The following is a 23,326-nucleotide window of genomic DNA, read 5'->3' on the forward strand; positions in this document are numbered from 1 at the left end:
GCCATTCGCGGGCGCTGAAGAATGTTGGGGAAGAAAAAACCTCACAACATTCATCGCTGGAATGTCGACCTGGATGGTCTGGAGGGTCTGGCTCTGTTGACCCTGCAATCCAGGCTCGTGGAGGGTACAAAGGGTGGGTGTGGTGCACGTTGGTTGGTACGAGGTAGGGTTAGGTTACTTGGACGGGGAGATCTGGCGCACGAGGATCGACTGGCAGCACATTGACAGCCGCAGGAACGTGTTCGGGGTATCTCTTTTGTGTACAGTAGTAAACTCGGTGTTTCCTCCATTGCCCTCCACCGCAATGCAAGGGATACTTGCTTGACCAATCCATGGCCACCCATCGATCCCTGGAGGGAGCCCAAGGCCTGGAAAGAAAGAAAGGGACCAACCAGCCTTCATGCCTCCTCGTCCTCCTGGGCCCCTACGGTGAATTTCTTCCTTCCCGAGCCCGTGAGCTGCTGGAGCTTGACCCTGTCCACCTGTTCCCCTACCTTCTTCTCGATCTTTGCGATCTCCTCCTCGGGATCGACGGCCTCCTCGCTCGCGAAATCCAGCACCAGTCTCCGGCCCAGGAGATGCGTGTTTTTCAACGCGTCCATGGCATTTTCCGCCTCGCGGGCGCTTACAAAATCAGCAAAACCAAATCCACGCGCCGTCCGGTCGAATTTTTTGGGAACCCGCACAGACCGCAGTTGGCCGTAGGCTCCGAAGAGTGACCAAATGTCTTTTTTGGTAGCTTGGAACGGCAAGTTCTTGATGATGATCTTTGTCCGTCGAGCGGCGACCTTCTTGGCGGTATCCTCGCGACGCCGCTCTTCCGCGGCATCCATGCCCTTGTGCGATGCACGGATGACAAGCTCATGTTGGTCCAACTTATAGCCATTCATAGCGGCTTGGGCAGCCTCGGCTTGAGCCTTCGTCCGGAAATCAACAAACCCAAAGCCCATACTGAGTGTTTGCCCGGGTCGTTTGGGATCGGGTTTGGTCTTGATGCGGCCTGTGATGAAGCCGTCCAGCGGCCGGAAGGCCTCCACGAAAATTTCGTTGGTTGTGGAGAAGTTCAAGTTTTTAACAAACAGTGTCGAGGTTGCGACCGAGCTCTCGGGCTCATCTGCCGCGAAAGTGTCTGCCGTAGAGAATCCTTGAGACTTGCCCCGAATCTCCGGAGCAACTGTCTGCGGAATAGCGGTGGGGTCAAACAGGTTCTTGGGTGCTTTTTCCAGGAAGAGAATAGAATCGCCCAGCTTGCGATAAGCAAGTCCCCTGAATGCCTTTTGTGCTTCATCGGGCCGACTGAACTCCACAATAGCAATGGTGCCACTGGGCGGCATCAATAGTCGGATAATCTGACCGAAGGGCTCAAAGAGCTTTCGCATTTCCCCCATCTTCACACCGAAAGAAAAGTTCTTTACTAGGATTGCTGTGTTGCCACGTTCTCGGTGCTTGAAGGCATCAATATTGACTCCGTTAGACGCGAAGTAGGCCTTCGTCTCTTGGATAACGTGCGTCTCAGCATGTGCTTGTTTGACGGCGGCGTCGGACGACGTCGGGTCTAGCAGGTCTGCTTTCGAGACACCGAGTCTATCGGCTACGGAGGACATGACAGCATCCGCCTGGGGGAGTAGTTAGCATATAGTATATTTTCAGTGTAGCGGGCAAACTGACATTCATATAAAGTGAGTTCCAACTGAAGTTGGAGGAGGTCGCGTCCATCCTGCGCTTGATTTGCTTCTGCTTTTTCAAAGGGAGCTTCGATAGCTCGTACTCGTCAATCTTATATGTCTTCTTCGCAGAAGCCGGCAGAATATGAAGGAGGCGACCCTGGAAATGCTTGCCGTCCAGACTTCGATAGGCCTCCACGGCTGCATCGGCGTGCACATACTGAATGTAAGCGAAGCCTTTGCTAGTCGTGGAGCGAGTATCGAAAGCGACGTGGATCTGCATTCATTCTGTCAGCATTTGATCAATGAGAAAAAATGTGTTATAAAAAGAATGGACGAGTGGCTCTTCAGATAAACAAGAGCATCTACTAAAATATCTTGACCTGTTCACATCACATGCGTTTTGCATCAGATGTCCCTATCAGGAAAATCATCATACGAGCACTCTGCTGGCATATATATATATATATATATATATATGCCAGCATGTCCAATGGGGAAACAATATAAGAAAAAGAAAACACTAACCTCCTCGATCTTTCCAAATGGTGTAAAGAGTGGCTGAAGATCCGCCTCCGTTAAATCGTAAGCCAGGTTCCTGACAAATAACCGAGCAGAATCATGAATGAGATCAACATTCTGATCGTTCTCGGGTGTTGCTTGAGGTACATGATCATCATCATCATCATCATTATTAATATCGTTAGTTGCGGGTTGAGCCCCAATGGTCTCAATTGCCGCGGTGCGGGATTCTTCATGGTTGCTTGCTGGTGAGTCGGCACGTTCTTCAACTTTTGGTTGATTGAATTCAGCCTGTTCGTCCTCATCCAGAAGTCCCAGAAGACGACTCGTTTTGGACCGCAGCCAGTCTGCATCTGACACCGGTTCAGCGTCACCTGGAGCCGAGTCTTCTTGCTCTGCCTCATCCTTATTCTCGTCTGCTCCACTTTGGTCGATCACAATGGGCTCAGGACGCACAGCTGGCACCTGGGTCTTGGCTTTCTTTGGTAGAGACTGCAACTCCTCGGCCACACCATCATCGTCGGGCTGGTTAGTGGAAGGCACAGGATCCTCCGAAGCCTTTGCCGTTTCATCATCATTCGCCCATGTCCGAGTCTTGGATGAATGTTGCATCAAGGAGAGATATTCCTGGAGCTTTGGGTCCTGAGATTTGATGTCGGCATCCCTCTTACGCTTGAGCGTGTTCTCCGAGTTATCGGTAACAGCATCGTGTTTTCGTGTTGGATGGGCCTTTTCAACTGGGGTTGAATCAATCTACAACGATACGGGTCAGTCTCCAGACCACCTTGATCGGTCAGCGTGCGCGGCGGCGAGAGGATGAGACCGATCAGTCACCGTGTGCGTTCACATACCGGACGAGCAATGTCTACCGAGATCTTAGACATCTTCATGTAAGACCTGTTGAAATAGTTCACAGCTTTTTTGGCGGCTTCCTGGCTTTTGAAGCCGACGAAGCCCATGCGGCGTTTGGGCAGGACATGGGCATCCGTGACTTGGAAGCGGGTTGAAAAATGCTTCCGGAGCTGATCATTCGAGCAGGATGGCGGCAGACCACTGACGAAGACCCTTGTATTCTCCATTTTGAGGGAGTCCGGAGTCGAATGCCGTTAAAGAAGAACAGAAGTAAAACCGCGGGAAAAACTTTTTTTTTCTCTTGTAGAAAGACCTAGGCGGTGAGGACGGGGCTCCGACAGGCGGTGAAGGGAATGAAAATTCCCGGCAATACTAGTCAAGGCGGTCAGCCACTGTTGGTGACGCGACTCCCATCACCGCGCAATTATCATGCCTTGTCACCATCATTCGACCGACACCTCACACTTCTGACCCTCTCCATCCCGTTCAATTACATTTAGTCGCCGGTTGCGAACATGGCTTCAGAGAAGAAGGACAAGATGGAGGGTATGTTCTGCCCCTCCACGGTGGTACCACCTGCTAAACATTGTGCGCAGCGCAAATCAAGTCCGTCGACATGGTAAGAGACGCGGTGCGATGACCAAAAGTACGGGCTCTCATTCAAATTTTTAGACGGAAGATATGCAGCAGGAGGCGATTGCCCTCGGTATGAGACCATGCCCACCCCAGCGGACGACCAGAAAACGGTGACTGATCTTCCACAGCGATCGAGGCAATGGAGAAGTACCACATTGAGAAGGTGAGAGTGTATATCTAGATATTTTGAATTAATACTGACGTTCTATAGGACATTGCGCAATATATCAAGAAAGAAGTCCGCCGCCCTCAAACCCTCCCTCCCTCGCCCGCAGCGCTGATAGTTAATCTAGTTCGATTCGCGGAAGGGAGCCACCTGGCACTGTGTTGTCGGCCGGAACTTTGGCAGCTTCGTCACTCACGGTGAGAGGATCTCCAATAGGGGCCACCATAGGACAAATGCTGATATTCAAAACAGAGACAAAGCACTTCATCTACTTCTACCTCGGACACTGCGCGATCCTCCTCTTCAAGACCCAGTAAATCTATTATTTGCAATGCTTTAAGATCAGCATATCCTGCACAGTCCCTGATTTCTTCAGCGATCTTCTTGTCTTCGTGTGGTCACTTTCTGTTTGCGGGCCAGTTGTCTTTTTGCCCCGGAATTGCCGTGTCCCTCTGTATACAATATAACGATGCCTTGATCAGCAATCCTGTGCACTTATCCCTAGGAATGAGTGTAGCACGACTTACTGTAACCAAGCCCAAGCCAGTACAACCTGATGGCGTAGAGATCCCAATTTGGGCTTCGCACAATAATGATGCGCGGGTGCGACCTCCTTAAACATAATCACACGAATGCACCCCCGACTTTAATGCATCCAGTTTGTTTTTAAAGTATACAATTGAGGCAATGGAGAATTAGTATATGAATCAACGAAAGAACCAGAAGTTTTTGCGCGTGACTCTTAGAATGGACATGCCTTGGCATTGCAAAAGGCGTGCCACGAGAGAAATGGTCATTACTAACCGGTAGACGTCTAATAATCAAACAGCTGAAATTTGACTCAATATGACTTGGGCAAGCCCAAAACACGTTCACCAATATAGTTACATATCATCTCCCGACTCACTGGCGCGATCCTAGGAATGAACACTTCACGGAGATACCTTTCCACATGATACTCCTTTGCATATCCCATCCCTCCATGTACCATGACGGCTCTTTCACATGCCTCAAAGGCAGCCTCCGCGGCGAGATATTTTGCTGTATTAGCGTATTCCCCTCCGCCATATCCTTCGTCATACATTCGAGCCGCATGATATGTCATTAGGCGAGCCCCCTCCAGTTTCATCCAACTATCTGCAAGAGGGTGCTGAATAGCCTGATTTTTTCCAATGGCACGCCCAAAAACCTTTCGATCGCCGGCGTAGATAGCTGCTTTTCGCAAAGCTGCATAGCCAAGACCTAGAGCCTCGGCACCAATGAGAATACGCTCAGCATTCATTCCATGTAAGATCATTTTGAATCCTTCATTTTCATTTCCAACCATATCACTAGCCGGGACCAGCCAATTGTCGAAGAAAAGAGTGTTTGTGTCGACTGCTGCACGTCCCATTTTAGGAATTTCCGTGATTTCGACGACAGATGGATCAAGGTCGGCATAGAAAAGTGATAAACCTTGTGACGGCTTTTGGACTTGATCTAGAGGCGTGGTTCGAACGAGTATAAGGATTTTTTGCGCGTTTTGGGCGGTAGAGATCCAGATTTTTTGACCCGAAAGATTATAGTAGTCCCCTTCTTTCTGAGCCCGTGCCTGTAGTTTCAATGTATCCAGTCCAGTATTCGGCTCAGTGACACCAAAACATGCTCTTTCCTTGCCAGCAATTAGCGGCTCAAGCCAGCGCTTTTTCTGCTCCTCTGTGCCAAACTTAGCAACAGGTTCCAGACCAAAGATATTCATATGCACCGAAGAAGCAGCTGCCATTCCACCACCAGACTCGGAAATGGTTTGCATCATGATAGCGGCTTCAGCAATACCCAGCTCGGATCCACCATACTTTTGTGGTAAGCAAATACCGAGCCAACCATGCTGAGCAAGCTCCTGGTGCAGCTCGGTGGGAAACTTCTTGCTTTCCTCTTGCTTCAGCCAGTATTCATCGGAGTAGTTACTGCAAATCTTGGAAATTGCTTCGCGGACAGTCCGTTGGGAATCGGTCAAGTCGGTGTCATAGTTCTGGAGGTACTCAATTGCACGAGCTTGGCCATGGACATGCCGCAGACACCTGGTGAGATTGGAAGATGATCTCAGCGGGTGCCTCCTCACCGGACGTATACTGGATACCCTCAACTGGGAGAATTTAGTAAGTCATGCATTTTCCGCACCGGTGAGGGGGAGAGACAAACAGGAAATTTGCACGCCGGAGACGCCATCTCGATCAAACAGAGAGACCCTTGATCACAATTGACTTCTGCCAAAATGTCTTTATAAACACCCAAAATCACGGATCACTGGCTAACCCGAAAACACCTAAAGAGAATGCCGAGTGCATCACTTGTTCGCTGGAGCCAAAAGATACTCCCAGTTCGGTCATACCTTCGGTGCCGCGGTCCGAATGGCCTCCCCGCTTTCTCCGACTGTGGAGAATCTTCGGCGCAAAAGTCCGAAGCCCTCCCTGGAGGCCCGTTAATTGATCGCAGTGCCGTCGTATGAACGATGGGACATAGGCAATTATCGGACAATCCTAGAATCTCGCTAATACTATCACTTTCAAGCAATGAAAGAGGCTGTCATGTCAGATTTTTGTATAATAATAATCAGCGGGGAGTAAACCCCGCTGTCCGAGAAGAGCCCTAGAGTTCGAAGGGACAAACTAGTTTTTTTAGTAATGTTTCACAGAAATAAGCATAAACAGTGCCTTCTCTTCTTTCCAACTTTTCCATCTTCAATTTCCTTTCATATAATCAGCGGTAGTGGATTGGACACAATTCAAGATGAACTGTTTGACTCGCACCTTACCAAGTCCGTCTTCGCGTGTATTGTCATCCGCGCTCTTTAGTTCTCGCATCTCTCTCATTACACGTGGGAACCACACACGTGCTTCGCGCATCGCTCCCAGTGGCCCATTGGCGGGCGTCAAAATCCTTGACTTGACACGGGTCCTTGCAGTACGAGCTCCTTGAACGATACGGATAGATGGCTTCAGGGTATCTGATCTCGATAGGGACCATTTTGCACTCAAATCCTTGCAGATTACGGTGCAGATGTAATTAAGGTTGAGCATCCGCAAGGCGGAGTATGTTAACCTTTCATCACCTACCTCACCAGCGAAATTGCCTAATCGCTAACGCAGCATGCAGGACGACACGCGCCTTTGGAGAGAGGCTGGTGAGGAGAATGTCTGGAAGCCTGAAGCTACTGGAACTTCGCTTTATTTCAACGCCATTAATCGAAATAAACGCTCAATTGCCGTCAATTTGAAGAACGAGAAAGGGAAAAACCTCGTATTGGACTTGGCACGCAAGGCAGACGTCGTGTGAGTTTTGTGACAGCCCGTGAGGCAATACTCTGTCATGGTTGCCTGACATTATACCTTTTATACCAGGGTGGAAAATTTCATTCCTGGAAAATTAGATAAGATGGGCCTCGGATATGATACTCTGAAAAGTGTCAACCCGTCTATTATTCTGGCTAGTATATCGGGTTTGTCGGCACACTCTTTGAAGTTTATTTGGACTCTAATAGATTGCTGTTACTTTTAGGCTACGGTGCAGATGGTCCATATGCCCAGCGTGCAGGATACGATGTGATTGGAGCGGCTGAAGGTGGTTTACTTCATATCACTGGCGAAGCAGACGGCCCTCCTACCAAACCAGGCGTTGGTTTAATGGATATGTGTACGGGGCTATATCTCCACGGCGCAATTACGTCTGCATTGCTTGCACGTGAAAAGACCGGTTTCGGACAGAAGATCGATACCTCACTCTTCGAAACCACGATATCGATTCTCGCGAATGTAGGGATGTCTTGGATGAATCTTGCCAAAGAAGCGCAAAGATGGGGAACAGAGCACCCCACTATTGTGCCTTACGAAGCATTCAAAACGAAAGACTCGTATTTCGTCATTGGTGCGGTCAATAACAGGCAATTCAAAAACCTGTGTCTACGCTTAGGGCACGAGGATCTGGCAAACGACCCTCGGTTTCTAGACAATAATTCCAGAGTCCAAAATCGAAAGGATCTGAAGCGCATTCTGAGAGAGTCCTTTGCGCTAGGGACAACTGAAGAATGGGAAGAAGCTTTCGAAGGAAGCGGGATGCCTTACGGTCCTATCAACACCCTCGAAAAAGTATTTTCGCATCCGCAGGCTCTAGCGAGAAGAATGGTGGAAGATGTTGAACAAGATGCAGCAGTAGGGGGAAGAATTAAAGTTCTAGGTATGTCTTTTGCTAAATATCGGACATGACAGGATCTAGCGTTTGCTGATCATATAAAATCCAGGTATGCCGGTCAAGTTCAGCGGGTCAAAGCCCTCAATTCGACAAGGTCCACCATCCCTGGGACAACACACAGACGAGGTGTTGCAAGAGATGGGTTTATCTTCTGATATAATTGCAGAACTACGCAAAGATGGGGCAATTTGATTTTGTAAATTGGACTAATCGAGCATGAGATGCTATGTGATGCACGACCTTCTTATATACATCAATTGCAAGATCTATTCATCCGGAAAATGCTACCTCTCAAACCACTCCTGTGCAAAACCTAGCATAACCTCGTCTGTCTGCGTATGTCCTTGGACGTTAATATTGTTCTGCAATTCCTGAAACATCTGCTGAAAATCCACAATGGGATCGGAGAGGGGACCGTCGGGATACTGAGCGAAGGCCACATCGGGAAATCCTGGAGAAGGATAGGTTTGATGAGGCGGCAACCGTGGGGAGTTTACCGTAGATCCTTGCCCTGATATTATTCCTGCATCTACCAAAGCAGGTTGTATGTTTGTTTGTTCGCTACCAGGGTCTGTCCTGGAGGTAGTCGCATTGGTGCCTTTTTGCAGGAAGTTTGTTGCAGCAAGCTCTTTTAGAGCACTCATGCTCAATATGTTGAAAATATCGCACGAACTCCGAGCGTCGTCCCATCTTTCACAGATTGCCGTTAAAATATTGGAACATTCGCGAACATCGGAGATGACATCGAAAAATGGAGGCAGGAAAGCTATAATTCCCCGTTTTCGTCTTTGCGCACAACAGCCGACGGCGTAGATATTTGCAAGACCGGCCATGAAAATTGTGTACAGACACACCCATGAGTAGTTCAGGTGACGCGACCGCAATAGCTCTGAATATTTGGCTAATATGAGACGAGATGAATTCCATATCATCTGAAGTACGTCGTCTATATCCTCGTCGGATTCAAGCCCTTCCATGGCTGGGAAGGTCGCAGATGGCCGGAACAACAGGAGACACCCACTATGATACAAAGCCTGGAACCAGCTTGGATGTAAGTGAGACGACGAGATGTCAGATTGTTTATCTGCTGAAGGCAATGAGAGGAGAGAGATATTCCTTCTCCATTCTTGAAGCTCATTAAATATGCCTCTTCTGATAGTTTGTCTCTCAACGAGAGGAAGTGCCTGAACCGACCGACTGGTATACATGAGACGGTGGATCTTAGATTGAATTCTGCGCAGATGGATGTGTTGCAAGAAAGGCGTTATTCTTTGTGTTGTGTCAGGCGACGTCTGACCGAGTTCATCGTCATCGGCTGAAGACGGTAGTGGTACATCAATGTCATCGTCATGAAGAGCCAGAGGCCGTCCCAAGGAGATATTTACAATTCTGTCTTCTTATCAGTGATTCTTTTCTCATTTAACAAAAAGACATTTTGGTACCTCTCTAGATTATAATAACACCAAAAGCATCGGCGCTGCATCTCCACTTGTACCGAGACGGGTATCTGCCCAGAGACATGCATGTTGCAATTTGGAAGAACGGTCGAAGTGTTGTGGTGTAAGCCAATTTGTACACATAATTGAGTTGCTTTCCCTAAAACACCCCATAATTCACTGGAAGTATCACGCAGACTAGCATGAATACCATACTTACAATACAGCAACAGCGCTTGTAGGGATCGTATGTCGTGAAAGCTTGAGACCTCATCCAAATGGGTCAAAGCTCGGAAAAAATGGGATTCGGCATCACCATTTCCAAATTGAACTCGATTTGATGGCACAGATCCCAAAGCCAAAACAATATCAAAGGCGAATGCATAGGCGCAATTCTGTCGATAGAGCTGTGGGTCGGCATAAATAAGGTCTACCATTTGCATAAACGCGGGACGATAAAGCAGTGGGAAAGCCAAGTGCCAATGGCTAAAGTAGGAGTTGATCAAGGGCATTGCAACTTCCCGGTTCACCAGCACGACAGACTGAGGAATTGAAGGCAAGGTCACTCTTTCAGACACGCGACGACCACTGGCCACTCTCCCAAACAGACCACTCGTTGAATGGGAAGAATCAACAACACGTTCAACGACTTGAACAAAATCGACTCCATTACTGGAGCCTAAGTAGCGAGCTTCTTCGCCTGGCGTTCGGTGAAGAGAGCCCGCTGGCCGAGGCGGCGAATGCAGCGCATCGAGAGAATGGGATCCGACTGAACGACGTCGGTTGTCTGGTTGAAGAGAGTCAGGGGAGGATTGATGTGACTGGATAGCGTTGTCTGGCTGAGCCGATCGAGCCTGGGCAGATGCGTGCTCTCTGAGTTGCTCGTTCTCATTCTCCACCTCGGACAATCGCTGCTCGAGTGACTTCACATATTCCTTTTGCATTTGTCGATCTCGACGCTTATTGGGATACTGGCACATGACCTGGGCTTTTTTGCATGGACTGCAACGAGGCAGGTGGCGGTCACATTTGGTTTTCCGCGAGTAGCACCGCTCGCACGCCTGCATGCTGGCGAGAGTAGATGCTGACTTTGAGAAGCAATGAACAACCTGAGGGAAGTTCTCAAGAACTCCTTAGTTCTCGTGTCTCTTTCCGGTTGGCAGCAATGTGCTAGGAAGGTTTGTCCGAGAAGTGTGGGTGAGGCACATCCACGCATATTACGTTACAGAGGGAACGATCATGGTCAGGTGACCCGGACTATATAAATTATCTACGAACTACACGCTCCTTCCAGTTCTTCCAAATACGACAAATCCTATCAAATGAGACATAAAGGGGCGCCCCAGACAGCAAACTGAGCACTGTTCCACACTTTACTTATGTAGCCCGTCAATTGACCAAGATTTCATACACTCTGTCAATTGGCTTTGTATGAGTTAAGAACTCGTGAGCCGCCTCTGCCTGCTGAAGGAATTCATGCTCTGGTTGTTCCTTGGGATGGAAAGTGAGAAGGAGCAAAACTTCAGTGCCATCTGTTGGATGCGCCGATGCTAAACCGTACTTCAGTAGATCTTCAGGCAGCATCAGGCATCCGAGTTATTTAGTTAAGGTTGTTCGACAGAATCACGTGCCCTGCCAAGCTGCCTCGCCACAGCGCAACGCCGCTGCCTTGAGATCTTCAGTCTTTCTTCATCTCCGGTCAACTGGTCTTGTTTCTTGTTATTGCACCCGACTTCATCATGGCTATCTGTATCACATTTGGCATGCACGGTGAGTGTGCCTGTCCCGACTAGCCTTGTTCCTGGCTTCGGCAGCAAGTGGACCTACCCTTCCCGTTCCTGAATAATGAAGCCATCCACCCCATCCACCCCATCCACTTTATATTTAGCTCCTCTCTACTGAAATGGCGACCACAACAACTGACATGATCGCATGCAGAGTTTACCTCCATGCTGGAGGGCTATGAGAACGTGCGTGCCTATTGCTACAATTGTGAGTGATTTTTGTGTTGCTGTGGCGTAGATGGCTGGAAGCTCTCTTTGAAGCTTCCAGCCCACCTTCCAATCGCCCGCTAATCAATATTGTTCTTCCAGGCCAGCACTGGAATGGCCACTGCCTCACCCGATGGTATGTACCTTTTTTTTTTTTTTGCTCCGTTGTCGAACATGACAAGCTCACTTCTCTCGCAGGCCTTGGTTTACCCTCTGCTTTGTGGTAAGCTTCCTCAACTCAGGGAAAACTCATTACGGAACATCAAGGTCATTAACCCATATCCCAGCCTATCCTTCCGCTCGCCATACACAAATACAAGGTAAAACCCAACCCCCCTCTTACCAGAGCCTCTGATACTGATCCCCTTGCAGGAGGTGACCTGTTACACCTGCCGATTCACACAAGACCTGCGGTAGGTTTATTTTGCCCATCGTGTTCTTTATTTTGATGGACTAATTTCCATGCCAGCGACCGGCCTGACATTACTCCCGAAACACGGCCCCCTCAGGGAATGAACTATGGTCCGCAACCGCCACCACAGGCGTATGCCTCTGGAGGGTGGCAACCGCAGCAGCAAGGGCCTCTGCAAGGGACTCCCAATCAGATGCCACAGTCTGAACAGCCACAGAAAACAGCCGATCATTATGTATAGCTCATGGTCGAGGTCTGGGTTTTTATGGGAGGATGACTGCGAGGTGGGTTTACTTTTTCCTATTTTCTTTGCTTCCTTGTGACAAGGAATCCGAAGACAACTGGATGGCTTGAGCGGTTGGGCAGAAAGAAGGGGATGCAAACGCGGGTTCTCTGCATATCTCAAGAGTCGGTTTCCTCTTCTGTGTACGGTATTTTCTTATTCTTTTATCGAATCAATATCCCTTATGGCGCCACAAAGCTATTCAAACTTCAAATCGTATGAAAAGTGGTATCATTAGTTAAATAGAACTATAGATATGTGGGGGTATAAGAAGACGAAAAAGACAAGAACAGAATAATCGCTGCATCCAAGAAGAGTCCATCTTCCGACAAGAGAACAAAACCTCAAGCAGAGCTCCCCAAAGCTTCTTTGGCTTTATCATCGCCAACTTTCTCCGTCGGCGTCGCAACACCAGACCTTGAAGCCTCCCCCTCAGCCTTCCGACCCCGATAAACAGTCATGGGCTTCCTACCCATCAGGTCCAATGCCATAAGCCGCGCAGTACGCACAATACTCTCTCTGCCCTCATAGAGCGGGAAGATAACAACCCCACAAAGTGTACAAAACAACCAAATCAGACCAACAACCACCCATCCCGTGAAGAACTTCTTGCTGAAGACGTACGACGAGCCGTACATGGGGATGGGCCAGAGGACCAGAAACGCAATGGTCATGAACACAGTCAGTGTGCGGGAGTACAGTGCTGCGCGGTCGAGTTTACGCGCTTCTTGTTCTTTCTCTGCGTCGGTTTGGACGGGATCGGTTTCGCCGGGGACCAGCTCTGGGTCTACGTGTGCGGCAGCAGTGACTTCGGTGTCGTCGACTTTGCGAATTGCCCGCATGGATTCGTAGTTGTAGTTTTGTGGGCCGAAGGTGTAGGTTAGAATTGGCACGAAGACCAGTGGGCTGAGGAGGGCGGCGACGTTGCCGGCTAGCATGGGGTAACTAAGACTTCATGTTAGTATATGTCGAAGATGGTGGAAGCAAAAGGCTCACTTGGATCCGGTGGTAGTGACATTCAAGACACCGTACTCCTTTTTTGCAGTGACCAGCCACGCGATGAGAGAAACGGCCAATCCCAGTGGCGGCGATGCAGCAGCAGCAATCCAATTCTGTCCCTTCCAGAGGAGAGTCATAGCTCCGGGAAAGACAGCAGATGAGATGATAACACCCATAAGCAAATAGAGATACCCCATCCCAATACCAGCATAGGCAAGACCCGTCGAAAAGCCAGCCATAATAAGGGAATAAACAATACAAGACATGTGCGAGATCCACACCAGCTTCTTGCCCTTGGCTGCGGGCTCGATGTACGCTTGGTAGATGTCATATGTCACGATGGAGGAGACGGCGATCAGCTGCGCCGAGAAGGCGGACGTCACGGCCATGAAGATCATGAGCGTTGTGGCCACTGCACCGCTGTAGCCGAGGAGCTTGACGGCGGCGAAGGGGAGCACGAGGCCTGCAGTCACATCGTCGGGGCTGATGCGCTGGGATCCTTCTAGGGCTAGCGCGGAGATTCCCATTGTGCTGGCGCAGAGCCAGGGAATCGCGAACCAGCAGAGTCCGCCGATGACATAGCCAGGGAATGCGTGGACGGGACTCGCAGCGATGGCTATAACCATGTCAATTAATTAAAGGAAAAAAGCGGAGAGTGGCTACTAGATACCTTTGTTATAGTATCCATTGTCGAGGAAAACAGTGCTGGGTAAACTCAATTAGTATAAAGCCGTCATATATGAGGACATTCAACGAACCCAAAGTTTCCTGCATTGCCATCATAGGTCAGTAAAAGCCATAACAAATAGCCTTAGAGCTACTTACCGATCAAATTAATTACCCAGAAAATCCCACCCTCCTTCGAGCGCATAGTCAGATAACTCCCCTCTGCATTCCCTTCAACAGGATGCCTCTTCGCAGCCGCAACCAAAGCATCATACATTTTCGCCGGCGACCCGAGATTCGCATTAGTCGCGTACGCCGAAAATGCGAAGAGGAAGATAACGACCAAGATGACAACGGTGTGCATATAATCCGTGATGAAGGTCGCCTTGATTCCGCCGAACAGAGTATATAGCACGACGCCGATGGGAAGCAAAAAACAGGCCGCGGCTGTGTTTACACCTGTCAGGGCTGTCATTACGGCTGAGCCGCCCGTGAGTAGCATTGCTGTGACTAGGATATTGGTCATCAGGCAGAAGATGATGAAAACGACGTGCACGGTTGTTCCATAGCGGGCGCGGATGACTTCAAGGAAGGTGTGTGCATTGGGGGCTCGCCGTTTTAGCTCAATTGCCAGCGTTGCGAAGAGGAGGATCTGAACGGTTGCACCTTTTACAAGAGAAAGTTAGCCTAGTTCCTTGAGTCTGGGGTGTGCGAGACCAACCGGATGCATAGAAGAACGGGCCTGAGATGCCATACTTGTACGCAACAGCCGACGACTGCAGCAGAGTCGCCGCCCAGGTCCAGCTGCTTACCACAGCGGCCGCGACCAAACCCGACTTCACGGATCGTCCTGCAGTGGTGAACATCTCAGAAGTTTGGACTTCATACTGGTAGCTATTAAAGAGATGTCAGTGGAGGCCAACACAAGCAATTAGAAAAAGCCTACCGTTTCAAAGCCCAAGTAATGAAAATCATTAGGAGCGCAAACGCAAAGCCGAGTCCCAGGATAATGCCATAGCCGAACGCTTGGGAGAGGGGAGCCACGAACTGGACGTCCCCAGACATAGCTGTTGTGGAATAAGTGGATACGGCCAGGTGGCGTAGGCAGTAAATTATTGACTTTGTAAATAACAAAGAAGCCCTCGGTCAAGTATGTGGCGGCAAATCAAGGGGCTGATGTGGAGTGCAAGTACTGCCGCGAAACCCAGATTTTGTATAGATATGGATAGGAACAAAACCAACCATGGGTACGACGAACTAAATATATAAGAGCTGCATCAACACAAGGGCCTGCAATTATCCGCCCACCAGCTCCGAATTCGCACGATCCGGGACACGACATGGTGCGTCCTGGGGTAAGTTGAGATAAAGATACGGAGATTGGGCGATAAGGGACCAGGCAGGGGACCATAGGCTCTCGTAATATGTGATATGGAAGAGGTTAGCGCGCAGGAACGCAGACAAGAGGTGCGACCGAATCTCTCCGCGTGGAGTATTATCAGCGGTGCTTTAGTGGGAAGTGAGCGAGTTGAGAGGGCTTATCAAGTCTGTAGATCGCAGATGGGCTGTGATTGGTTAGCTAGACCCCGGCGAGATAAGACTGTTCCGATCCTCACCTGGGTCTTTTTTACGTGAATTGCTTGCTTATAGGATGATTCGAAATCAATTTCACCATTTTATTTTCATAGATTATGGCCCAAACCCTATTCGCTAATCCGTACTTGATTTAGCCTGTTTCTAAGTATCGAAATGCTGATGCGGTTGGTGCTCTAACACCTCGATGCTGGAAACAATATGTGATTACTTGTTCAACAAGCCTTTGCCTATACGTGACTAATATAGTCCTTTATGAGACGAGTTGGTTCCTTGCGCGATTGTGCTCTTTTTTTGGTCTCACAATTTTAATCCAGCAAAAATGAACAGGGTAAAGGAAGGGTTGCGAGATCCAGTAGAATATCAAGACCATTTATCGCTTCTTCACCTTCTCTTCGTCCGGGAACTTCATCGCCTTTATATTCGCCGTCGTTGCCTTATTCAGCGCCCACCGAGGCAAAATTTCAAACGCCAGCCCCTGCACCCAGTGCCAGAAATATCCGTATACAATGGCCTGTCCACAGCCAATACGATTCAACCCGGCCTGTGCCATCACCCGCGGCGTCGGCACAAACCAGCCCAAAGCAATAGGGAACCCGGGCGTGCTCACCTGGCCCACGCGCAGGCCCAGCACCTCGACTCCGCGTCTCTCGGCATCACATTCGGCCTGCAGTGCAAGCGTAAAGGTATCGACGAACCCCTTCGTCGCAGCATAAGTAGTCACATAGGGCAACCCCCAGGCCGCGACAGACGAAATATTTAACACAACGCTTGGGTCTCCCTCCGCCAGAAGCGGTAGCAACACGCGCGTGATCTGCGCAATGAAAGTAGCGTTCTTGGCAATCGTCGCCTGCACTACCTCGAAGCTGCAGTTGTCCAGCGTCCCAGACGGCCTGCCGTCGCCTCCCACATTGTTCACCAGTACGGTCAGCTGGCCCCCATGGGTGGCTAGAATAGCAGATACCACGTCAGCGACCCCGTCTACGGTGGAGGTGAGGTTGATAACGTCCAGTACGATGATGTCCGTCTTGCGAGTTGGGAAGCGCTTGTTTAACTCGCTGGCGCGGCGCTCGAGCTTGGTGCGGTTGCGCCCATGGAGGATGACATTGAAGCCGCGGGCGCAGAGCTCTTCACAGAAGCCGAAGCCGATTCCATCGGTGGCGCCTGTTACGAGGGCCCAGTTGGTGCCGGAGCGGTTGTAGCGCCGCGTCAGTGTGGTGGGGAGGAGAAATGGTGTTGCTTGGCGGGCGAAGTGGATAGTTTTGTAGGCCAGGGCTGCGAGGCCGATATAGCTGAGTGGAGTGCTCCAGCTTGAGATATCCATATTGGATTTTAAAAATGTTGTTTATGCTGTGGGTTGTGATTATGACGATGGTGTGGGAATGAGAAAAATGCGAAGAGAGAGTGGCCAGTCCCGAGTTGTCGACAGGTGGGAATTCGAATCCTTGCAAGAATACCGCAAGATTACCAGACCAGCTAGCCAGACGCCTTGCCTATTTGGTTTGTTTGTAGGAAATCTGTTCGATGCAACCTCTGATGTTATTTTCATTACGTCATTTAATACTGTGCCTCATTACTATCAGTAGAGCGTGTTTACGAGACAGAATCCATGCGGTAAAGCGATGATACTGATTTCGAACCATCCTGTCCTATTACAGACGGAGCGACAGTGTCTAGCTTGATGCTGTCAGTGATGCTAGCTACATAGTTGAAGGATGACTGATAGCTGATTGGAGATGTCAGGTATGCACTTGCATTTGTCTTTTGGATTTATACAAGAAATCAACCGGCTGATTGATGAGCTCAATTACGCATTTTTCATACAACGAGCAGACCAGATCGACTGATCGATTACGTTACTACAAAGAGCAACAGTAGAAGACTCTTGTCCCGAATGATTCAATGCAGCAGATTTCATCTTCGCCTGGTAAATATTGTACAGACGTCCGACAACGCACAGCATCGGTAGTCGATTCTCTTTCAAACAACCGTTGCTCTCTCCAACGAGCAGAATCGCAGAGAAATGAGCACAATCGGTAGTCTGATCCAAAGAAAAAACCCCTCAGCAGTCGACGTCGTCAAGCTTCCACACGGGAGAAGTGATGCCAGATCGACCTATGCAGCGGATAGGTCTCCAACGGCTGTCTTTTTGCAACGCCCCCCACACATGCCATTAAAAAAAAAAGAAACGGAACCATGCCCGGACAGGAGGGTTCCAGCGCCACCACTAGGATCAAGGGAAATGACCGGAAGTCACGGGGTATAGGAGAAAGAAGGAATTCGCAGGAGAGAGAGGTGGAGAGAAAGTCGACGATAGCTTCACCCAGTCCATGCCGAGCAGCAACAACATATCAAGGCCACGCAGCAAGCTCACGAGGAGAACTTGCGGGTGATCTTGGCGATGACTGTGGAGAAGAGATATCAGCTTCGATCGATCGAGAAATCACACTCCATAACAAAAAAAGAGCTTACCGTGCAGGCCAACGACAGAGAAGATGAAACCCAGGCTCAGCACCAGGACAACAACGGGGTCGACACGCAGACCGGGGCTCTCATCGGTGTACAGCTTCAGCATCGTGCCGGACGAACCACCCGCACCAGCGGAGCGAGTCGAGCTGGGGCGAACATTCCGCAGCGATTCCTTGTGGTCTGCAGCCGCGCGACGGCGCATAGCGGCGCGAGGACCACCGGGGGGAGTCGGCGACGAAGGACGGCTGACGGACGAGCCGGTGGCGGCAGCACCAGAGCCAGAGCCAGGGGACTTGGCGTCAGGGCCTGACTCGGCGCCGGAGGTGAGAGGAGAAGCAGGGCGAGGAGAGGCCTAAAGAGATTGGGGGTCAATTCTGCGGTGCCATTGACAGACAGCACAAGACACCTCAATGGGAAAAGACACAGCGGACTGGGTGTCTGGGTGAGGCATTGGCTGCTGAGAATGTAGGGACTTACCATTGCGATTGATGATGTTAGAAGGGATTGGGGTTAAGTAAAGAAATGCCGTGCGCTGGAGAAAAGAAACGAAGGGAGAGGATGTCCGGACAAAAGACGAAAGGAGGTTGCGGAGAGACAAGAGGCCACGATCGCGGATCCGCTAGCTTCTCCCACACGTGACCTTTCCTCCTCCAGATTGGGCAGCTTAGGCCGGCGTCCTTGGAACTTATGTTTGGGTAGTACGCTACCATAAAAGATATTTCGGAGAGAAAAGAACAACATGGTAGAAACTAAATCATCGTAAATTTCGACCAGTCACATAGACTGCAACAACGTAAAATCTCACACACCACGAAAAGTCACAGCTCCGACGCAGAGGGAGGTATCATACCGAAAGGACAGGCTAAATGTCCAAGCTGTTCATACAAAGAGAACTCAAGTCACAAAAGAAAAAGGGAAATAAAACATGACGCTCCTAATTTCAAACGCCGGGGGGATATCAACTATGTAAACTAAATAGACAAACATATCACCGCACTACTTTTTGATCATCAAATCTCGCTGCTAACTCGAGGAATCAGGAATCAGTCGATCATCATCCGAGACGGAACTTGGCCTCCAATGTTGGAAGATAGCTCAGTCGTCTTTTCCTCCTCGGGTGTCTTCTTCTTGTTGATGTGCGGCTTGAGGCCACGGTTGAAGTTGTTGGCGCAGATGCAGGCATTGATGATGGTGATGACGATCAAAATGAGTGTGATAACAGCGAAGAACGTCATCGAGGGCCGGGCCGGTAGGTACTGGGTGAAGGTTGCGGGTGAATACATTCGATAAAGCTTGAAGCAGAAGTATGCCATGGCCGCGAAAAAGAGTAGCTGTAAACAATCTGATTAGCATCAAAGTTCAGACGGTGTTGGGCCAAGATACGAGGACTTACAATGATGACGACCATACCGAACATGTTTTCGCGTCGGACAAACAGTGCAGCGCATGCCAAGATGATGATAGTCACCGGGATAGCAATGATGGTAAGGATGAACTCGGCATCGAGATTGGCCGAGACCACGACGAGAAATTGAACAGTAAATCCGAGAAAGAAGAAGAAGTCGAACTTCAGCAGAGCGATGTAGATCTACAGGATGTTGGTCAGAATTTTCCTAAACACAAGTAACGTCGGGACTAACCTGGAAGGTGAGGTAGCGGCGTTTCATGCGCAGGTCCGCGCTGATATGCTTGTAGATCGTCCAAGCGAATTCATCATACAGCTTCCACGCAACAAATGTCATTAGGACGGTCCCCAAAGCCACGATGCATGGAATGATGATCAGAAAAGGCTCCGTTTCTCCCCAAACACGGTGGTTGGTTGCGTGATTATCAGCCAAGACGCCGACAGCGTTGTGGATCTGCCGCACCTGCACGGCGCCGTAGATGAGAAGTCCGACATTGCAAACGCATAGTCCAATGATCTGAATGGTATTCTTCATGCGAAGAGCGTCATACACCAGCACCAATTCGTAGATGAACCCGAAGCTGTACAGAGCCAAGAAGGTGGGGATTGTTTTGGCGGCCGGGGAGTCGGGGATATCGAGTTGAATCTGGAAGTTCACAAAGATGTAGCTAGAGGTTTCGTTAGTGATCTGAGAGAATCCTCCGGACGCTTGACCTACCATTCGAGCCCGAGAGTGACGAGGGTCTGGATGAGCGTCACGATCGCGAAGGACCAGGTCCACTGCGTATTCGGTAGGTAGCATTTCCGCGTTGTGGCTTTGGACTGCACATTTGTATGCCCTTCCCTGGCAATAAACACGTCCGCCTCTTGGTGCGAGGAAGGATCGAATGAACCCTCCCAGAGGGAGGCGTGCGACCCGTGAGACGGAATCTTTGCGAAGTGGCCTGCCGACGCGGTCGGCGGGACCACGCGGTGACTTGGAGGGAGAGACACGATGTTGGTATTGACCACCTGACGGTGGTTTCGGGGATTAAGAGATCAAAAAAGAGGGGCCGGCACTGCGACCAGGCTGGACGATGACGGTTGGAACGTCAGGAGGCTTAAGGGTTGTACGGCTTGGCGGGTTTGGTGGTCGGGAAAGGATCAGGAGTCAGCCCGGAGTGGCATCGAACCAGGTTGAAGAGCTCTCGAACCAGCCGAGATGAGCGAGCGATGGACGGTCGGGAATTATTTCTTGACCCTTCTTGCCTGTGCCCAGAGACGATGCAGACGGGTGGTGTGATGCTGATCGTTCTGTAGGGCGGACGGATGGATGCAGGAGTGATGTTGTTGACCTCCTGAACCGAACGAGTGACCGGGGGGGAAGGGAAGGAGGAAGAAGCACCGTTGGGATTTTGGGGGAAGCGAAGAAGAAAGAAGACTAGGGGCTGCCTGTCCGGGGTTGGGCATTCCACAGCCGGGCGGGTCACACAGCGACAACCTCCATCCTCTGTCTAGACTTAATTCTCATTCTCCATCGTCAAATCTTGCCTCCTGGTTCCTGGTGGGTCGACCCGTCGATTCGCGACAGGCACCGTTACGCCATCCCGGGCCCAGAATGGCCGGGAGCCACTAGTGACGGTGGTTGCCTGCTTACATTATTTTTATTATGATGGTTGTAGACCTGAAGAATAATCTTTTCTCCAGCTCAATCTATGTGACACCCGGGAAGGGTTTCGCCGGGGCCCAGAACTTTCCTACACTGTGGCTGCCACACGCTGAAACATTCCGGGCGATGGCGATCACTGTCAACATCAGTGGCGGTGGCTGGTGCAGTTCTACGCGGAGAATGTGCGTTGGACTCGTACAGTCATTCACATTCACGTCGACACAGCCACCAGATAGAGCGGCTTTCGCATCCGACCGCCGTATAGGTGCAGCAGGACGTACGCGGGGATCAGGCCGAAGGTGCAGACAATCGCCTGTGCCGAAAAGGTCCAAGTCCAGCCTAGAAAGCCCAGTCAGCAAAGCATGCTCCGCCAATAAGAGCAGTGGATTACCGGAGTTCTCAACCCAGATGCTGATGAACCACGGATTGATAAAGGCCGACATCTGCTCCAGGTATATGGTCAACAACCGCATCGCGAACCACCTATGTGCACACTCACATTGATCACCACCGAATAGAACATGATGACTTCCATGGCGAACTCGGGATAATTGTCCACAATGTATGTGGACAAGACCGTATTCCCGACCTGTGTCCCAAGGGCATCTGGGGAGTGATCAGAAAGGAGGATGGTTAAGTGTGGACCGATCCTTACAGAGGAAAAATGCAACCTCGCCGGTCATCCAGTGCCAGCCTCGCTCAACGGAGATGCCCCAAACAATGAGCCCGACCGATGACACGACTGCGGCGGGATACCCCAACCACAGTCTCATCTCGGGTTCCCGCTGGGCATTATTGCGGCGTGCTAGCCGGGCGACAAGCCAGTCGCTCAGACTCCCCGAACAGAAGACCTCGGCGAAGACCAGACCGACAATGAGGCCGATGAACAGCAGTCCTTGTACTTGCACCCGTTTGGTCTCGTATGCCAATGGCTCCATGGTCATAATGGAACAGATCCTAGATCGTGGCATGAGCCTTGGCCTCATCTGGGGACGTGTTCACCTACCACCAATATTGGAAGAATACGTATGAGCACACGCTAATGGAAATCGTTGGGTAAGTCCACAGCCTGCAAAACTCGAGGATAGCATCCCAGAACTTCGGGTGCCTCACTCCAGGGATTGGATGCAAGTGCTGTGGCGATGTTAGAGACGAGTGCCAAAAGCAATATCTGTGAATTTACCAAATATCCCAGCTGCTTGGTCCTCTTCAAGTCATCGGATTCCATCTCCTCGGACCGGCTACCATGGGCTTCTCGCTCGAGCATCGCAGCTCGTGGGTAGTGAGTTTCCGGTAAAAACAGACATTCGCAGACCAGCAGCACCACAAACAAGATTGTGACATGATAACTAATCCAGTATTGCGAGACCGACGCCAGGAAGCCACCCACTGGACATCGTTAGAATCACTATATCAACCCGGATAACAAGAAATACATACCCACAGCTCCAAGCACAGTTCCAATATTAGCCGACATGGCCCAAAGTCCTACACGAAAGCCTCTCTCATGTTCAAAGGACAGATCGTTGATGATCGTCAGCCCGATATTAGCAGACGGCCCAGCGCCCACACCCTGGAAAAATCGGGCAGCCATATATCCTGATAACGAAGTACCCTTCAACGAGGTGCAACCGCTCGCAATGACAGAGATGACCGTGCTAGCAATCAACACAGGGCGGCGTCCATACGTCTCCGCCAGAGACGAAGTGAGCAAGGGACCCATTGCTAAGCCGAGACACGGCACCGCGAAGGTCCAGTTCACTTTTGTATAAGTGGTATGGAACTGCTTCTCGAGCTCGGAGAAAGCAGGGACAGACGCCGTCGTGAAATAGGTGAGGAGGCAGTAGGCAAAACAGACGAGTAGAATACAAGTATATTTCTGGACGAGAGACCAGTTCAGCGGATCCAGGGGATCGCTCGTTACTGTTGGCGAGAGTGGGAGACCCGAGGGAGCGAGTCGAACTGGCTTCAGCTCGCCTGCCTCGGCGGCTGTTGGTGACGCCGCGTTTACATCCGGTTTCTTGGGGAGCATTTTTGCGAACTGGTATTCGACTAAACAAATTATGAACTATGTCTACGGTCTTTATATAGTTGGTGACTTCATAACACTCCTGTACGGACTTATCTCCCATGATTTAATCGTGATGGCAGATAAGCTCTAACGCTACTATCTGCACTGATCCCTTCCGTCTCCTCAGCTTGCCTAATCGGGGCCAAGTGGCTTTCCCCGCACGAGATACCAAGCGGATCAACTTTCAACAATTGAACTGCTTATCACAATTGCAATCCAGTCTTGGTCATGTTTGGATTTGTTCGGAAAGTGATTGCATCTTCTCGCCCTGGGAAACTTCAAACTT

At 50.2% G+C, this 23,326-nt stretch overlaps 12 protein-coding genes across 12 annotated transcripts; 3 read left to right on the plus strand and 9 right to left on the minus strand.

Moving 5' to 3' along the window:
- Window positions 1-398: 398 nt before the first annotated feature.
- On the minus strand, window positions 399-3,265 carry mrd1 (RNA-binding ribosome biosynthesis protein MRD1; the record flags this gene model as incomplete). The annotated part of the gene is made up of 4 exons (XM_056982495.1): window positions 399-1,616; window positions 1,669-1,941; window positions 2,193-2,939; window positions 3,038-3,265. The coding sequence occupies 4 exons, from the start codon at window positions 3,263-3,265 to the stop codon at window positions 399-401; spliced, it is 2,466 nt and encodes an 821-aa protein (XP_056827989.1).
- Window positions 3,266-3,553: 288 nt separating this feature from the next.
- Window positions 3,554-4,157, plus strand: N7510_010571 (dynein light chain DYN2; the record flags this gene model as incomplete). Its single annotated transcript, XM_056982496.1, has 7 exons — window positions 3,554-3,584; window positions 3,635-3,657; window positions 3,711-3,744; window positions 3,803-3,837; window positions 3,886-3,912; window positions 3,968-4,037; window positions 4,093-4,157. The coding sequence occupies 7 exons, from the start codon at window positions 3,554-3,556 to the stop codon at window positions 4,155-4,157; spliced, it is 285 nt and encodes a 94-aa protein (XP_056827990.1).
- A 524-nt stretch (window positions 4,158-4,681) lies between these two features.
- On the minus strand, window positions 4,682-6,048 carry N7510_010572 (acyl-CoA dehydrogenase family protein; the record flags this gene model as incomplete). The annotated part of the gene is made up of 2 exons (XM_056982497.1): window positions 4,682-5,965; window positions 6,022-6,048. The coding sequence occupies 2 exons, from the start codon at window positions 6,046-6,048 to the stop codon at window positions 4,682-4,684; spliced, it is 1,311 nt and encodes a 436-aa protein (XP_056827991.1).
- A 921-nt stretch (window positions 6,049-6,969) lies between these two features.
- On the plus strand, window positions 6,970-8,259 carry N7510_010573 (CaiB/BaiF CoA transferase family protein; the record flags this gene model as incomplete). The annotated part of the gene is made up of 4 exons (XM_056982498.1): window positions 6,970-7,151; window positions 7,221-7,318; window positions 7,378-8,052; window positions 8,117-8,259. 4 exons carry the CDS (start codon window positions 6,970-6,972, stop codon window positions 8,257-8,259), a joined length of 1,098 nt encoding a protein of 365 aa, XP_056827992.1.
- A 92-nt stretch (window positions 8,260-8,351) lies between these two features.
- On the minus strand, window positions 8,352-8,711 carry N7510_010574 (uncharacterized protein; the record flags this gene model as incomplete). Its single annotated transcript, XM_056982499.1, has 2 exons — window positions 8,352-8,518; window positions 8,633-8,711. 2 exons carry the CDS (start codon window positions 8,709-8,711, stop codon window positions 8,352-8,354), a joined length of 246 nt encoding a protein of 81 aa, XP_056827993.1.
- A 552-nt stretch (window positions 8,712-9,263) lies between these two features.
- N7510_010575 (Zn(II)2Cys6 transcription factor) lies at window positions 9,264-10,570 on the minus strand (the record flags this gene model as incomplete). The annotated part of the gene is made up of 2 exons (XM_056982500.1): window positions 9,264-9,460; window positions 9,529-10,570. Coding segments are annotated over 2 exons (1,239 nt in total), but the record flags the coding sequence as incomplete, so codon positions are not given.
- A 672-nt stretch (window positions 10,571-11,242) lies between these two features.
- On the plus strand, window positions 11,243-12,147 carry N7510_010576 (rhodopsin family protein; the record flags this gene model as incomplete). Its single annotated transcript, XM_056982501.1, has 7 exons — window positions 11,243-11,273; window positions 11,442-11,495; window positions 11,597-11,630; window positions 11,693-11,717; window positions 11,782-11,814; window positions 11,867-11,907; window positions 11,964-12,147. 7 exons carry the CDS (start codon window positions 11,243-11,245, stop codon window positions 12,145-12,147), a joined length of 402 nt encoding a protein of 133 aa, XP_056827995.1.
- Window positions 12,148-12,533: 386 nt separating this feature from the next.
- N7510_010577 (sodium:solute symporter family protein) lies at window positions 12,534-14,919 on the minus strand (the record flags this gene model as incomplete). Its single annotated transcript, XM_056982502.1, has 7 exons — window positions 12,534-13,134; window positions 13,186-13,804; window positions 13,859-13,893; window positions 13,947-13,956; window positions 14,014-14,520; window positions 14,576-14,748; window positions 14,801-14,919. The coding sequence occupies 7 exons, from the start codon at window positions 14,917-14,919 to the stop codon at window positions 12,534-12,536; spliced, it is 2,064 nt and encodes a 687-aa protein (XP_056827996.1).
- A 901-nt stretch (window positions 14,920-15,820) lies between these two features.
- On the minus strand, window positions 15,821-16,771 carry N7510_010578 (uncharacterized protein; the record flags this gene model as incomplete). The annotated part of the gene is made up of 1 exon (XM_056982503.1): window positions 15,821-16,771. The coding sequence occupies one exon, from the start codon at window positions 16,769-16,771 to the stop codon at window positions 15,821-15,823; it is 951 nt and encodes a 316-aa protein (XP_056827997.1).
- Window positions 16,772-17,817: 1,046 nt separating this feature from the next.
- On the minus strand, window positions 17,818-18,396 carry N7510_010579 (SEC61-beta family protein; the record flags this gene model as incomplete). Its single annotated transcript, XM_056982504.1, has 3 exons — window positions 17,818-17,852; window positions 17,920-18,268; window positions 18,394-18,396. The coding sequence occupies 3 exons, from the start codon at window positions 18,394-18,396 to the stop codon at window positions 17,818-17,820; spliced, it is 387 nt and encodes a 128-aa protein (XP_056827998.1).
- A 563-nt stretch (window positions 18,397-18,959) lies between these two features.
- Window positions 18,960-20,332, minus strand: N7510_010580 (uncharacterized protein; the record flags this gene model as incomplete). Its single annotated transcript, XM_056982505.1, has 4 exons — window positions 18,960-19,247; window positions 19,310-19,504; window positions 19,557-19,989; window positions 20,040-20,332. Coding segments are annotated over 4 exons (1,209 nt in total), but the record flags the coding sequence as incomplete, so codon positions are not given.
- An 848-nt stretch (window positions 20,333-21,180) lies between these two features.
- Window positions 21,181-23,001, minus strand: N7510_010581 (MFS transporter; the record flags this gene model as incomplete). Its single annotated transcript, XM_056982506.1, has 7 exons — window positions 21,181-21,308; window positions 21,361-21,412; window positions 21,469-21,575; window positions 21,625-21,926; window positions 21,976-22,103; window positions 22,153-22,358; window positions 22,410-23,001. 7 exons carry the CDS (start codon window positions 22,999-23,001, stop codon window positions 21,181-21,183), a joined length of 1,515 nt encoding a protein of 504 aa, XP_056828000.1.
- Between the last annotated feature and the right edge of the window lie 325 nt (window positions 23,002-23,326).

Source organism: Penicillium lagena (genome assembly GCF_028827675.1).
Source record: "Penicillium lagena strain IBT 129212 chromosome Unknown utg000008l_segment0_segment0, whole genome shotgun sequence".
NCBI classification, from domain to species: domain Eukaryota; kingdom Fungi; phylum Ascomycota; class Eurotiomycetes; order Eurotiales; family Aspergillaceae; genus Penicillium; species Penicillium lagena.